We start from the raw sequence: 17214 nt of genomic DNA, 5'->3' as shown, positions 1-17214 counted from the left end.
CAGACCAGCCTGCGCATCCGTGCAGTCTGATCAGGATCCATGCTGTTCGCTAACAGTTTCTCTAATTGCAATAGGCTTTGAAAGCGAACAGCATGGATCCTGACCAGACTGCGCGGATGCACAGGCTGGTCTGGATCAATGCTGGTCGCAAAGCCACTATTTTGGTTTTCTCATGGCGCGGCTCATTTTAGTGAAAGATAGCTATTAAATGCCTTTAAAAGGTCCCATATTTTAACATTAATGTTAAGTATATGAGAAAGTTCACCTTTTACTACGCTTGAATTATTACCATTAGTGAATGCTTACATAAACAATGAAAATTTGGTCATCAATGGAATAAATAGTAAAACACTTATTCTAACACGACCCGATTTGTTTCTTATTAAAAAAATATAAAATATCTCAATAAAGCGGGACAACTCCGCTAAACCTTTCTTGCAGAGTAGGTACCTTTTTATCTCCTGATATGCACTTTTTACCTCTATTCTAAGATATAAAAGGAGCATGCATACTTACTACAGATAATTTTGAGCAGAGGTTTTAATTGGTCTGTTGTCTGTGATCTGAAAAACAAATCGTTACCTCAACGCAAGAAGTGGATAGCTGCATTGACTTAAAGAATAACTTTTGCACTAAGGTGACGAAATGTAAAACTCAAATCAAGAAATGTCCTTGGTGCACTGTGACATTTTTGCCGGTACAAAGTTAAAACCCAAAGAATTGCACAAGGTGAAATATGTTAATAAAGCTACTGATGGAACGAACGATCACAGCTACCTGTATATGTGCACATAAGACAAATATCTAGAAATGTGAGAGGACCAGCAGACAGTTTGAGGACTGTTAGGTGTAAGACTTTGTTATCATGTATTGCAGGCAACATAGATAAATTACTTTTTCATCGCATTGAAATAACATAGACAGGATTATATTGACAAACAGTGTTCATTCACCAATGTCACTCTAAAGACATTTTATTTCCTTGACTAAAGAAGGTTTTGGGTAAGTCTCTATATATACAACGAAACAATCCTTACTGTGATTGTCATCTACATAATAATATCAAAGAATACTCTTATTCAATCTCTTACTAACCCCAGACTTTTGTTATTCATTTGTCTATATCATGCAGAGATATTATGCTACTGAAAAACATAATTATTCTTACAGACACTTTGCTAAATTGGTAAATAGCAAGGATGTATTTCGTAGACTTCCAAGATATACTTTTCATTTATGTTATGACATAACAATTTCCGCGCAGACATACCGGCTGTTAGATAGATTGGCTTTTATATTTATTTTGTAACTGACCTGACGATGTACTTTGCAAATACACTCTGCTTGTCAATATCTTTTTCGGAAAAAAAATGTATTTTCATTATATACTCTGAAAAGGCACTGACGTATACATACCGGTATTTCATTTCCATTGCAATATTCAAGTTGACAGACATTTAAACTAATAGAAATGAATAAATGATCGTTACGTGACGCGGTCAAATCGCTATTGAAAGTTACTTCACTGTTGCATGGTGATAGTTCCTGCTTCTTCTTTTTGTAATATCCACTGATCTGTTCTTCTTGAAATCAAAATTTTTTTTTTCTGGTAAATACAAAGCATTTATTCTTTTTTTCTAACCATCATGCGATTCAAAAACAGACATTTCTTTTGACGTCGTAGTTAAAAGTGCATAATGTGTGAATCAAAAATTGTGTACGTATTCAATTATTGCAAACGTCATTGCCACTCCTTAAACCCACTTCAGTGTAATTTTGCAAGAACACAATAAAACTCTTATATAGAGGACATTAAATCAGTGATGAAAAAAAAAACATTAAGTTAAAATGAGAAGAACCAAATTCTTTTTTATCTTAATAAATTGCATAAAATCATCATGACATGTACATAAAAATTCAAATATTATTAAAAACATATCTTGCCATCTTCTGAACAATCATCTCACCTTCTAATAGTATGATAAATTAAATTTAAAATGAAAAGCTAAACGTCTCTACATATGTCACTATATCATCATTTTATCATATTTATTGTTTTCCTAAATCACACAGTTTACTATGTCTTACAAATGTCATGCACACTCAAGGACAGGTTTGTTAAAACCTCAGTTATGTCTGAAAGATTACATGTGACATCTTTTCAACTTCAGTTATTATAGTTTCATTCCCTGGTACTTCGTTGTTTCAATCACTGTTACAATACCAAAACATTAATTCTACGTTTTACCGAGTTAAAAGGTGAGGTTAGATAGCTATTACTATAATATCAATTTTGAAAATGAAACAAGCTCAGTTCAAATAAAATTATGGGTTTCTAATATTAAAGCAATTCTCTTTTTTTTTTATTTATTTGTTTATTTATTTACTGGGGGTGGGGGTGAGATCTCTGTGTGTGTGTGTGGGGGGGGGGGGGGGGGGGGGGGGGGTGCTGGTGAAGGTTAGATGAATATAGAATATGGACTTCAGCACAATATCATTCATTTTAATGGTGTCTCATAAATGCATGTGCATTTGCTGATGCTGAGTCCCACAGACATAGTAAAATTTAGGAAAATACTAGTCGTCACAGCTTTGGTAAGAATCCGACAAGACATTACTAAAACATATTCTATCTGACAAGATATATACAATGTATTACTGTATACTCTTGTGTCACTTTGTGATTTGAGTTTAATAAAGGTAATGTTGTTGTTGTTGTTGTTGACAAATGTTTAAATTTGTGAGATCACTAATTAACATTTCTGTTATTCTACTCAGATATTACATAAAAGTATTAATTGGTTCTTCGCGGTTTTATCCATTTACAAACCCACACTCATTTACTCTTTTTTACGTATTTGTAGACAGAGAATTAATGTATTGTTTAATCACAAAAACAGAAAATGCTTTGTTTAAAACCTTGTTACTAAACGTTTCGTTATGTTCCATCAGTTACATATATTGTATATCATTTACTGTCCGATGCCTACCTGTATTTGCAGTATAATAATTTTATTGATAATATAGTTTGTCGATGCTAGAAAGAAGGCGTGAAGGCCTAACCGTTTAACTTATTATTTTGCTTGTATGCCCCTAAAGTATGTTCTTATATACTTACTCTTTGATCCCAGGCATTCTAGAAAAAATAAAGAAAATAAAGGGACATTTTGCATATATTATAAATTAAAAATCTTGAAAGTCTAAGTAAGGGGCACACATAACTGTTACCAATATAATAATTATACATGTAAAAATCTCAGCCAGGCAGCATTCAGCGACATTGTAATAAGTGTTGTTAAGGTGTTGTTACACATAACTTACGTTGTAACGTATCTCCCCCGGGGTGGGACTTACTTATGATACATTATTGATATATTTTGGGGAAACGTATCTTGTACCTTCTAAAACATCTAATACTGGCTTATTTTACTGACTGCTTTAAAGAGACAGTAGCTATGAAAATACAATAGAACTTTGAAGCTATTCCACCACTTGTGCCCCATGTGGTTCTGGGATGATCTGTGTATGAAAAGAATTGGAACCACTGCCTTACCCTTAACACTTGGTTTTGCAGTAACTCTGTGACTCCAGCAGGTATGCAAATTTTGATTCCATGCCTCATGTTTTTATTTCGATGTAAATGAGATGTGGAACCAAAATTTATAGTCCTGATTGGCGCCATATAACCTATACTGTGTTGGTGCGCCGTAAAACCCAAATAAATAAATAAATAAATAAATCCACCACTTGTACGCTTTCCTTAAAACCTGCAATAAAACGAAGTAGGCATGGTTGTATGTTGTATTTTATGAAGTTTAATATGAGAGTTTAGCTTTGTCATAAGAAATCCAAACTTTGCAAAGGACAGTTAGTAAATGTTGTTTGATTTAATGAATTAGCTGATAAGCTATATGGCTGGGTATTTGATTATTTATTTCGGCAGAATGCTACTTAAAAGAAACAGTAGTTATGAAAATACAAATAAAGTCTTTTGAAGATATTCAACCACTTGTACGCTCTATACAATAGTAGCCCGACGAATAAATAAATAAAATAATGATTTTCTCTCGTCGCCTTTATGCCACTGCAGAAATCGAAAGAGATAATCGGCTGTTTAGATATTTTCGTATCAAAGGGAATTAATTGCAAACTTGTATAACAATGATAAAATATATAATGGGATCTAACTTTATTTATTGGGTATTTTTATTCCTTAAATAAATATCTGATAGAATATACAAAAAGTGTTAATGTTGATTAAATGTGACTGACCACGTTTAAACTTTAAAGTGGCGTTTACAGATTTTCATCGTTTTAAAATCAGACTGTAGATGCCACAATGCAACTACCACAGATGAGAATTGTTGGATGGAGCACAGTGGATATACATGACATAAAGTTTTCTATAATTCCTGATCAACATCCAGTTCATATGCTGTCTGAAGAATTCCAAATTCTTTTATTGACAGAATAAAAATGCGAACCTTTCTTACATGCTAGAGTCATTGAATAATATACATGTACACATATTTAATGACTTGCCGGTAAGTAGTCATAATCATTGTCCGAGGTCCGACGGACAGTAACTTTGACAGTCAAGCCATTAAAGAAATGTATCATGACATCAGAATTAGATATTTTAGGTTAATTTTTAAATTTTTGACTTACTGGCCAAGTTAAGAAGGTGTTGAAAATAGACCGGTGAAATATATACCTTATAATACCCCTTATTATTCTTAACAGCGTTGTAAAAAAGTCAATAAAACACTGTCGGTCAATTTTCGGCACTAAACGTGCATATTATCTTATAACTTTTTATTTACCTGAAAGCTACCACTGTTTAAAAGAAACCTCAGCACTGTTGAAGAAGGTATGAATTTAATGGCTATAAGATCAAATGTGTTTGTTTCCTCTTGGCACCACATGATGTATTGTCTGGTCATTTCTATATGAGCCGCGCCATGAGAAAATCAACATAGTAGCTTTGCGACCAGCATGGATCCAGACCAGCCTGCGCATCCGCGCAGTCTGGTCAGGATCCATGCTGTTCGCTTTCAAAGCCTATTGCAATTAGAGAAACCGTTAACGAACAGCATGGATGCACAGGCTGGTCTGGATCCATGCTGGTCGCAAACGCACTATGTTGGTTTTCTTATGTTGCGGCTAATATTATTCTTAAAAATCTGTTTATTGCATAATATAAAAATGACAACTAATGAACACCTATTTTTGCATGTAATATAACTCAGCGCACAGTGACAATTTAGGACTTAAATATCATAAACTTTTTAAGATAATAAGCATTTTTCGCGGTGATTTTTCTAAATGCAACAAGTAAAAAAGAAGCAGAAAGTGCCCTTACAATATCTATAATGTAGAGTCGGTCATTTTTATATATACATGTATAATGCCAGCTCTGTATACAAAAAGTTTAAAATTAAAGTCAAAAAGATAAAAACATATTAATCCCTGTTTCTAAAGTCATTGCAATGGACTGTGTTTCACAAAGTTAAGCGTCTCATGTTTTGGAGACTGAGCAACCTTTGAAATTTCCAATTTCTAAATCTCTGAACTTGTAATCGAACGATTGTTTTCAATTCGTTACTTTTATTTTTTCCGCGAAATTATATGTCTCAATTCCGAAAATGATGGCTCGATGCGGTTATTACCGAAGCGGAGTAACGATCCGGTTAAAATTATTACACTGCCTTAAGTTCGATATATAAATATTTGTATTTGTCCCACCCACAACTTTTAAACCATTCAGTCGATCGCATTATTGACCCTGTTCTCCTTTTAATAAGATATGAAAACTTCTAATATTGAGTAATTTATTAGAGTTTACTTATATTTTTCAGGCAACAGTAGCTAACGAAATGTTGAAAGAATGTGCGTGTTTATGTTATGTATACATTTAAATTAAATCTTTAAACAATGTTTAAGGTAGTTCTGCACGTTTAAAAACCGTAAGTAATGGCCTGACGTCATTTATCCGGAGAACGTAGAATATAAAGCCTGAATTCGGCCTACGGAAATTAAAATCATTTTATGAATTTACGGCAACAGGTGAGTGAATTTATTACAACGGCAACGTTGCTATCATTCTAGATTTGAAAAACGATATTAAAACATCTGACACGTTAAATAATTCAGAATAATTTTTTATGCATTAAAGTTTGATTGAAATACGCGGACGTCTTAAGTCGTGGGCAATTATCTCAAAAACAAGCACACGGACCTATACGTTTTATTTCGCCATATTATAGGCCGTATGTTTATTTACAACTGTGAGAAGTTTCATTAAAATCTACATTATAGTAATAAATTCTATTCGCGAAAATATAATCAAAATTGCGATTTTTTCCATAGGCTCCCATTGTGAAAACTTAGATGAGGTTATTTTTTTTTCAAATCAGTCAAGCAAAAATACTTCATAGCCCTATCTTTTTTTATTTGTCGAATTTTCTACAATTTGTCATCAATTTTCATTTCATTTAATTTCTGTTTTCACATATTTCCCGAAACATGGGCTCACACGAGACCTTAAGATTTTCAAAATGTTCAGCACACTTTACAACAGAAAGTGTTTTCAACTGAGAGCAAGATTTCACTCTCGCCCGTAAACATTGCCGACAAAGTAACAAAGTTCGACACACGACTGACTTAAGCCCCATCCCCTGATATTTTCATATTAATCAATGTACCTGCAGGCAAGTTGTGGGGGCGAGGGAGGGGGTTTATATTTACCAGATAAAAAAGAAAGAAAATGTTTACTAGATGTTAATGTATTTTTATAATCAATAGAACGACACAGGAACTTCTAAAGACCTATAATTAAATAACCAGTGTTATCATGAAGATATTCATTTTCGTTTTTAAGTGGCATTATGTGCATCTTACTGCACGTAGTGTGTTTTTGATAAATGTTTTATAAAAGCAATATTTGGTTGTTGTGCATTTAAATAATGTTAAATTTATGATACTGACGCATAAATGTTTGAAACTGATTATTTAGAAATAATGTATAATAATTCTTTTTAGAATTCATGATGGACTCACCCCCTACCAAATTATTGGGCTTAATTTAAGCTATATGGTCGCTTTAATGTAATCAGATTTGGTAAACTTTTCACTTGTTTGCATCATTTTAATTGGATTCATAAATATTTTTCATTCCGTCATGAAAAAGACACAAAACTTAGCCCTTTATCCTACAAGTCGCTGCAAAAATATGCGCATCTATGCAAGATATGGTTAAACATCAAAACTGTTTAAATTTCATTACTATTTTACCTTGGATACAACATTTTATTACATATACAACAGATTTATGGCTTTAAAAAAATTGTGACGTGGGAAAATTTCAGCTCTTATAGGTTGAAGGTCAGTAATTCAACTTTACGTATCTTTATAGAACATCATTTTTAGTACACATGCACCTATTTTTCTCGAAAATCCTGTCATAAATTAACGAAAATAATGAGGTGTTAAATAGTTCCGAGTGAAATGCTAGTCAGTTGTCCACGGTCTGCTACCCTAAAATTGCGCATATTTGCTTTTATCCGCACATAATTTCCTATTTTCAGTTTCGATCTGCAAAACTTGCCATATGGGTGTGTATCATACATGAAAACCGTCACATTTCATGCAGAATATATTATATCAGTGAAAAATGGGAAAATTAGAATTTATTTACATTGGATTTTTTTCTGCTACACCACGGAAGGCACATCTGACCTTATTTCTGTATGGTGTACGTATCATGTCTAAAAACCGTGCCGTCTCCGTGGCCTATTCATGTATCTTGTAAAATGAAAATATTTAAAAGTCTTAAATCATTATAATAGTAAAATTTTTACTTTTAAACCTTGCTTTAAAGGCTAATACGATTTACAAAAGGTATACGACAAGACGTTAGCCTGTATTTCAACACCAATCATGTTCTAATTCCAATGTATATCCATATTTTAACACTTGTCTAACTTCCGATTAGTGGCCGCACCACATGTTCCATGTGAAGATATTAGCCAGTGGGGTTGATAGAAAAAAGTGACTACATTAAGAAAAATAAATGACAATGTATTTTATTTATGTAACAAAATAATATGAGCCGTGTCATGAGAAAACCAACATAGTGGGTATGCGACCAGCAAGGATCCAGACCAGCCTGCGCATCCGCGCAGGCTGGTCTGGATCCTTGCTGGTCGCATACCCACTATGTTGGTTTTCCCATGGCACGGCTCATATGTTTTATATATGTTGCACAACGAAGAGATTCCATAAATAATATAACTAAACATAATTTATTATTTTAATTAATTAATTTCATTGAATAATATTTTTTAACCATGATCATGCTGCTCACGAGTGATTCTGTCTTTGCGACCAGTGAAGATGATGATCAGCCTGAACATCCGGGCAGTCTGATCATGATCTTCAATGTTCGCCAGTCAGTCAGTATCTTTTTTTGTAAGCACCCCTTTTAACAGTAGGCCTACGTGTAATGGTAGTAATGGTACTGTCCAAATTGGAAGATGGACGAGTTCATTATAGAAATTAGCAGGGTAAAGATTAAAATTTATCTCATTATTTTTCTATTGAAACTGTTATTCTATTATTACAATCATAAACAACATGTATGTAGCTATGATAGATATCGAACGATCAGCATTGTAAGATGTGTTATGTTCTGTTCTGTTAAATTCTGTTCTGTTCTGTTCTATGTTGTTAAATCGGACGATCTTTGCTTATGTTGTTGTCATGGTCGTTATTATTTTGTTGGTCAAAGCGAAACCGAAAAATATTTATCTTAAGGCCTAGACTTGCATTGCATTGTAATTAATTCTTTATTTCTCGATTGCCGTTTTAATGATCTAGTTTTATTTGAAGACATATTTGTTACAGCTCGTTGAGTGACAATAGATTTCAATTTGAATAGGGTTGGAGTACAATGCTTTGACGTATAAATGTTAAACCGTGAATTGGTAGTTTAAACAATTTTATGTATTTGTTTAATACACAGCCCCGTCAATTACGAATGTTGTAATACCACATTTTATTTGTGATTAGACCAAAAAGGTAATCATGTGTCAAAAGATAATTCATTTAGGAAACAGTGGCATTAATTTGAGAAACTCTTAACGTTTACAGATGAAGTAATATGATACTGTTGGATTTTTTGTGAGGTAACTTTATCTATCTTACTATCTTTAACAATTGAAAAAACATATCCTATGTCATAACATTTCAATTTGTATAATAACAAAGTTTGATTTATAGATGAACTTTATGAGCCTGTGGTTCTATTATTTAAGGAACTTCCAAATCTATAAATACTACGTGGACACGTGGATAAACAAATACTCTTATTAACTGCAAACGTATGTGCTTTTTTTCGTGGATTTTATCATGATACGAGAGAAACTGAATTGTGGCATATTTCTGCCAACTGTATATCCACTTATTTATCTCGAAATTCTTCGTAAAAATGTCACTTCTTCAGTTATTATCTGGCAAGTGACAAAACTGCGTGTTATCTACATTATTATCTTAACAGGACAAAACTTCCTGTTGGTGTCCATTACTGCCATCCACGTATTCACTTACGTTAACTAGTTATCTTGATTGTTGTCAGTTATTCAGTTATGATAGGCAAAATCCTGTAATCGTCCCCTATCAGTACGGAATGAATGAAAATGCATGAAGGGACATAATAAATATGCAAATTTATCATTCCTTCTAAATGTTATAAATCATATCTAAAAGTTGCACAAACCATTAGGGTTGGGGACGAGGTGGATAAACACTCATTCATTCCGTATATGGGACGATATGTCTAACCGTTAATTGCCAATTTGGGCACGGAAATTAACAGGATATCCAGATATCTTTCACAATAACCACTTATTTATGTGAATATATGGATGGCAGAAGTGGGCACTTTCAGGCAGTTTTGTCCTGTTTAACATAAATATCTGGATAACACGCAACTTTGCCACTAGCCAGATAATAACTGGATATGTGACATTTTTGGTTGCGGGTTTATCCCGCAAACAAAGTTAAGTGTATTTCTGACAATCATGTAGCATCTTTATTTGATTCCAAATCACAACTAAAGGAATTTGTTCATGTGCTACACAAAGTAGTCCCATTCATGAACAATGCGGATGAATTATCAATGATCAATCATTTCTTATTCATCCTCTATCCACTCACACTGGCCATTTAGATTATATAAGATTTGTCAATGATTAGGTATTCGGGCCCATGGTTACATCACTGACTTCCAGCTGTTCATGTAAGGTCAGGCAGAGTTTATCTTAGATCAAGGCATATTAGTATTTGTTTCTTATACATGTATATTTATAGATTGGCATTTAAGATGAAAATAAACATAGCAAAACCCGCAACCACCAGACATCTCAAGGCTTTGATTAGAGAAAATTGTCTACATAAATAAGTGGATATGTGCTTGGCAGAAATATGCCACCATAAATTAGAAACAGAAAACGTACCCTTTAGCTAAACACTATGCCCCAACGATAACGTGATGTTTACAAACACGACAATAGATAGATCGAAATTCAACATTTTTGTAACTTGTCAAAATCAAAATATTTCATGTTTTCATATCAATTACAAATCAGCTCAGAGGTAAAGCATACTGTTTATGTTCAACAGATATTTTAACGTGTGGGTTCCCAACTCAGCCAGTACAGTTACTTTTCTTTTCAGTTTTGCATAAGAGAATTAGATTTCTTCGTCTTCGCTATGACACGACGACGGATAAGTATTTAGAGAAAGGTTTAGTACCACATCAAAGATGATATTAGTTAAATGCATGTACTGTTGAAGTGAATAATGAACACAATATTATGTTAAATAAAGACATATACCATGTAAATATGAACAATCAAAGAAAGAAACAAAGAATACGGGATCATAACTGAAAATGAAAAAAGGAAAACAAAAAAATTATCTGAAAAAAATCATGAGGTTTTGAACTCACAAAGATTTGCTGATTTTTTGTTATTATCTGCATTTTACCCGACTGTCAGTGAGCTGTTTTGTCGTTTTATCGGATAGTTAAGATGAAACAAATACTGACATTTACTTGTCAATTAATGTGCAAGAAATATGATTTGTTTTTTAACGGTTATGAAATGGACGCGTCCTCGCTTTTTGTTAACATTGGGGATTATACTTATTCATTTCAACTGTTTATGTATGATAATGTTTATAAATTTATTTAGATCCAAGCTGTAGAAAAGGAGAGGTAGCCCAATTGTCATTCTGTAATGATATTTAAGAGACCATAACTCTGCAATAAATAATTCAAGCTGGACGATATAACGATATGCACGGCATAGCTATCGAGGCTGATTTCTGACTTTTGGTGTTTTCATGTTGACGGGGGGCGAAAACACGACAACACGAAAACACGGCGTTCAGAGGGCGTCGACACGACACATTTATTTGTCGAGTTTTCGTGTTGGCGGGTATGAATATGTTGTATTGGCGCCCTTTATTTGTCGTGCTGTCGTGTTTTCGTGTTTTTACCCCGCCTACACGAAAACCCGACAAATACATTATTTGTCGAGTTTTCGTGTTTTCGCTTTGGCATCTTCCGTTAGACATACGCACAACAATTACTGAATTGAACAAAACATATCTGCATGCTAAAAAATATAAGATTAAGAATAAAAATTGACTTATGGTCTATGTATATTTCGACCGAATATTTGTTACATAAAATGATATCGAAAGACGAAGGTCGAATATCAGAATAATATTTTCTTACAATTTAGACCCAAAAATGTACTAGAGGCCACCATTGCATTCCTATATTTCAAATACGTCCATTGGAATACCACCTGACCCCCCTAAATAGGATGGCATGATCCCCTTACGTGCCTCAAATGTTGGACAAAAATACAGCAGGGACCACCATTTTATAGCTATATTTCAAAAATGACAAGGGAGAGAACCTGTGATTTCTCTGTCAGGATTATCAAACTTTGGACTCAAACAATGCAGCAGGGGCCACCGTTTTATTAGTATATACATAACACGAGAGGTTAACCCCTTCCGTACCTAACCCCACTCGGCTCGCAGATACCGCCTTCATTCTTTAATTGTTGCCGCTCATCGCACCCCATTGAAATATTTCTGGAACCGTGTCTGCTATACATACACTTTGTACTCTTAATTAAAACGGTAACTGACATCTGACATATCATTGTATTTTTTATAATCTCAGATATCCTAATGCAGCCATGGTGAATATAAATAAATTATGAACTGACGGTTCGTTCGAATAGAAAGAAAAAAACGCTTCAACTCAACGTTTTATAAGAGATGTCTGAAAAGTATTTGTCGTGTTTTCGTTCGCCGACACGACAACACGAAAACACGACAAATACCTAATGTGTCGAGTTTACGTGTTTTCATGTAGGCGGGGCGAAAACACGAAAATACGACAGCACGACAAATATAGGCCGCCGACACTACATATTTATACCCGCCAACACGAACATTTGACAGATAAATTTGCCGTGTCGGCGCCCTCTAAACGTCGAGTTTTCGCGTAAAATGTGTCGTGTTTTCGTGTTTTCGCCCCGCCAGCACGCCAACACGAAATGGCAGAAATCAGCCACCGTATATAACACCTGCCAACACCAAGGGCTATATATGCAGACGAAGCGATCAGTTCAAAAGGTTTGTTAGAGGTAAGCGTAGAGCAAAGTAAATGTAAATCTGTCCTAAATTATAATATCTTCTTTATTTCAGAATGATGCCCTACAAAACTCTCAGGAAACTTGTGTTAACAATAGCTTTCCTATTCATCTTGTACACCATACACAACATAGTACTACAGGGAAACAACTTGTATATAAATTCAAGAAGTCGGGATATTTGGATTAACTCCCTTGGAAGGAATGTTACGCGGAAATCACATAACTCAGATAGCATATCACGATTACTTATAGATAGATTAAATGAATCAGATCACAGACCTAGCCAAAAGTCTGAACAAAATGATTATATAGGGTCAGAACGATTTATAATTAATATTTTATCAAACAGTTTGCCTAATAATGTCTCAGTTTTACAAAATAAAACGCATATATTTCATCTACCTATAAATAAACTAAACCAATTACAAAACATACTTAACGAGACATATCTTGAGAATGATACATTATATAGTTACAAACCTGGCACAGAAACTGTGTCAGATCAAGTTAATAATACGTTCAGTGACAAACATACTGTCAGGCATTTAGAATTTCAAAATGATACTGACGTAGAAAGGAACGAGACTGACGGTAACAGTGAGTCTGAGGAGATAGAGGATGAAAACAACGAGTTTGATATTACTGACCTTGATGATCATATTACATTTCCTGCAAAAAGAACGGAAAATAAACAGGAGTCACAAGTCAAAACAATATCCGGCAGAAATCAATTAAAATGGAATGGACAGTATGACATTAAACTGAATAACACTCCAGCGTATCGTCAGCAGATACATACTGTTTTTAAACGACCAATCCAGAATCCTGCTGGCATAGATTGTAATCAAATAGTAGAAAAGGGTAAAGAGAATGAAATTATGAAAGCCAAATACGTAATGGAAAAGTTTCAAAGGCGTGGTATTGCCACTGACAAATACGCTCGAACGAGAGACTGTGAAAATTTTCGTGGAGGACGCGGGTACATAGAACATCCGTTGTCCCAAATGGAGCTCGATTTCCCCCTCGCTTTTGGAATCACAGCATATAAAGATGTAGAGCAAGCAGAACGACTGCTACGGGCTATTTATAGACCACATAACTTTTACTGTTTTCATTTGGATTCAAAAATGCAACATCTGGACCGCAAAGCATTTGAAAGCATTGTGCGATGTTTTGATAATGTGTTCATCTCAGACAGGTCAGTAAATGTTACCTGGGGCAAATATTCTGTTTTAGAAGCGGAATTACTCTGCATGGAAAAACTTTGGCAACATAAAAAGTGGATATACTATATAAACCTGACAGGGCAAGAATTTCCATTAAAGACCAACCGTGAAATAGTTGCAATATTGGACGCTCTAGATGGCGCTAATATCGTTGATGGAACGTGGATAAGGTAAATTTGACATGGAATTTGTTATGTTAAGTGAGAAACTTAAATTATAAGAAAAGCTTTAATAATGTCACCATTGCTTCAGACAATAGATTTTTGGCTTGTGACTGCGGTGTTTTGTTTTCGCCGTAGTGTTATCGTTGTCGCATCAGGTATATGTGATGCTACGACAGAACAATGTCATGATAGTATTGGAGCGAAGGCGCGATGGTATTTGAGCGGTAGAGCGATGGCCATCGCGAAACCGCACTGTTGTGTCACCACCATCGTGCTGTCGTATTGTCGTGTTCTCACCATCGTGCCATCGTTATGAATGTTATGAATGCGTAGCATCACGTGTACCTGATGCAACAACGATAACTCGATGGTCATAATGGGATAACAAATATGATGCGTACGACGCTTCTATATAAACAAATTAAAGTATGCAATTTAGACTGTATGAACTAATTACGAGTTTTGTTAGGTTTTAAGGTTATCGTATCTCATAATAATGCTGTGCTTGATTTTCTTTTCAACCTTGATAATTCCATATGTCTTATGCATCTTTGTCATTTACGTTTTTGTTGAATTGGGGCCGCAGCGGCTGGGTACTTAAGTTAGCTTATTTTAGATTTCTTGTTCCTAGAACCTCACTAGAGGTATAAAAAATTTAACCGTCTCAAGTGAGTAGGTTATTCTACAGAAACGATTAAAATAGAATGCACAGTATGGCATTAAGCTGAATAACACTACAGTGTATTGTCGGCAGATGCATACTACATTTCTACCCAGGTGCCATCCCGTGCATAGTAATAATGCTTGGACATTAACATTAAAAAGCCGGATAAGTCGGCATATGACCTAAAGGGTGTAGTTTTGATTTTAAATCTCACAAAACAGGCAAACTAATTGTTAATATCATCAAAGTTTTGCAATAGAAAAGCATTTATATATGATACATGTGTTTCAGAGCTAGACAGAGATACTTCTACCGCTGGACAATAGCTGGACATCCGCCCCCTCATAAAATCCGACCAATCAAAGGCTCCGTACATGTTGCTGTTAACAGACATTTTGTAGATTTTGCTCTTCATGATGAAAGGGCTCTTGACTTCCTGGAATGGTTGAAGAAGACACAGATTCCGGATGAAACATTCTTTGCTTCACTTAATCATAATCCACACTTGGGAATTAATGGTTCCTTTTTAGGTAAGTGCGTTTTTATAAGCAAATAACTCATACGTATATCTTCTAAATTCAAACATTTAGTTTTTTCTTTATCTTGAAAATATGTTTTGTTTAAAAAATCTTAAGTCATTGTCTTCGTGCTTAAAAATCTAAATCCGAGCAGTCAGTAAGAGCCATGAACCGTAACGGTTTCATGATTCTCGGCCTAAAGATTTATCCATTTTTAAACAAAGCGTCACAAAATATTTCAAACCACAAACAAAAACCACCGCCAAGCTCCTGCCTTAAACCAGCTATTTCAATATATTATTAGTCAATCCTGGGTAAAAGTATTCCGTTTTATAATGTAATAAATTCGGAAAACCCATACATCCCTTCTAGATAATAATTAACATCAGGAATTTAATGTAGTGCGCTAGTGGTTAGCAGATTGGGCCACAGTGCTGGTGACCTAGGTTCGATTTCCGACTCCAGTTTGGTGCTGGGTAGTTTTTAAAGTGGTACTGTTCCAAGCGGTTTTGTCATAAATTGGATGATTGCGGCGCAGACATCGTAACTTCCGCGAAAAATCTGGTTCAGTGTTTCTTTATTTCAATACACTTATCTAGATTTCGCGCTGTCTCAGGTGACGATAAAACAGCTGCTGTCGGATCTGTTGGAAAAAATGTTTTTTCCATCCATTCCAGGCAGAGATATTTGAAAGAAACATTTATACTTAATATTTTTATTAACCTTTACAGGTGAGGCGGAAGAATATCCTCTGAAACCATCTTTGATGAGATATAAAAACTGGGAGTTTGGTCACGCTGTTTTTGTCAGAGGTTGTGCTGGTAAATATGTACGCAATGTCTGTGTGTTAGGAGTTGGTGATTTACAGAAAGCTTACAACGATATAGGATTGTTTGTCAATAAATTCAACCTGGATTTCGAGTACTTGGCTTTAGACTGCTTAGAGGAGATCTTGTATAAGAAAACGTGGGACCAATACGTGAAAGATGTAAAAATTGATACTAATTATTATAAACATTTAGATTATGTCAAAAAGAAATTATTCGTACCTCCACAAAATGGATGAAGAAAAATTATCACCGCCTTTTGTGCTTATGTTTCACGGAAACCAAAACAAATGAAGTTGAAAATCAGGCAGTCCAATGAGTATGTATGATGACACGTGTTGAAAATATAGGAAACTATAAGAGGCTCCATGACTTGAAAGTCATATAAGAAAGATTGGTAGTATGTGTTGACAGAGCATTGGACAAAGCACCTAAGTCCCGTGAGGTATTACTGAACTAAATGACATAGTATGTGAGTGTGTACAGTTTGGTTGAATGTTTACAAGCCATTAAATGTTCAGTTCATGGAGAGGTGAACATGCTATCCCAGAAAATGCTAAGTAACATTTTTGCATTATGTTTATTGTGTTTCTTGTTTAACAAATGTTAAAAGTTTATCTGCACATCAGTTATTCATTTAAACGCACACCTGAAACTCATTTTTACCAAATTTGTTTAGGTTACATATATTATCTGAATTTCTGTGTTCATTTTTATTTATTTTTATGTATACATTGTTGTGCTGTATTTACAATTAATGTTTTATAAATGTTTTAACATTAAAGGTTCAAAGCAAAACTAGCCTCTGCTCCTTTATTCAGTACACATATGCCCATATACGTTCCCCGAACACAAATGTCTGCCGTATACTTTTGCTTAATTATCAGTGGAACACACTTTAACTTCTACTATAAAAGATATGGTTATGGTCTATCAAGGAAATTGTTAAAAATTAAAACATATTGTCCAGAGACGCTTACCGCATATGATTCTAGCGATAACAGTGTTACTGATGTGGACTGCTATTACAATATTTATTTGTTATATTTCACTTTCACACAACATTCAACGTAAAACA

The 17214-nt window shown here is 34.4% G+C and overlaps 1 protein-coding gene across 1 annotated transcript; it reads left to right on the top strand.

The window, feature by feature from the left end:
- The first annotated feature begins 8959 nt into the window (after window positions 1-8959).
- Window positions 8960-16934, top strand: LOC123527992 (beta-1,3-galactosyl-O-glycosyl-glycoprotein beta-1,6-N-acetylglucosaminyltransferase-like). Its single transcript, XM_045307738.2, has 4 exons — window positions 8960-9185; window positions 12790-14133; window positions 15083-15321; window positions 16041-16934. The coding sequence occupies exons 2-4, from the start codon at window positions 12791-12793 to the stop codon at window positions 16373-16375; spliced, it is 1917 nt and encodes a 638-aa protein (XP_045163673.2). The 5' UTR covers window positions 8960-9185; window position 12790; the 3' UTR covers window positions 16376-16934.
- The last annotated feature ends 280 nt before the right edge of the window (window positions 16935-17214 follow it).

This window comes from Mercenaria mercenaria, chromosome 14, assembly GCF_021730395.1.
Source record: "Mercenaria mercenaria strain notata chromosome 14, MADL_Memer_1, whole genome shotgun sequence".
Taxonomy (NCBI): domain Eukaryota; kingdom Metazoa; phylum Mollusca; class Bivalvia; order Venerida; family Veneridae; genus Mercenaria; species Mercenaria mercenaria.
This window is presented reverse-complemented; position numbering and strand designations above follow the sequence as displayed.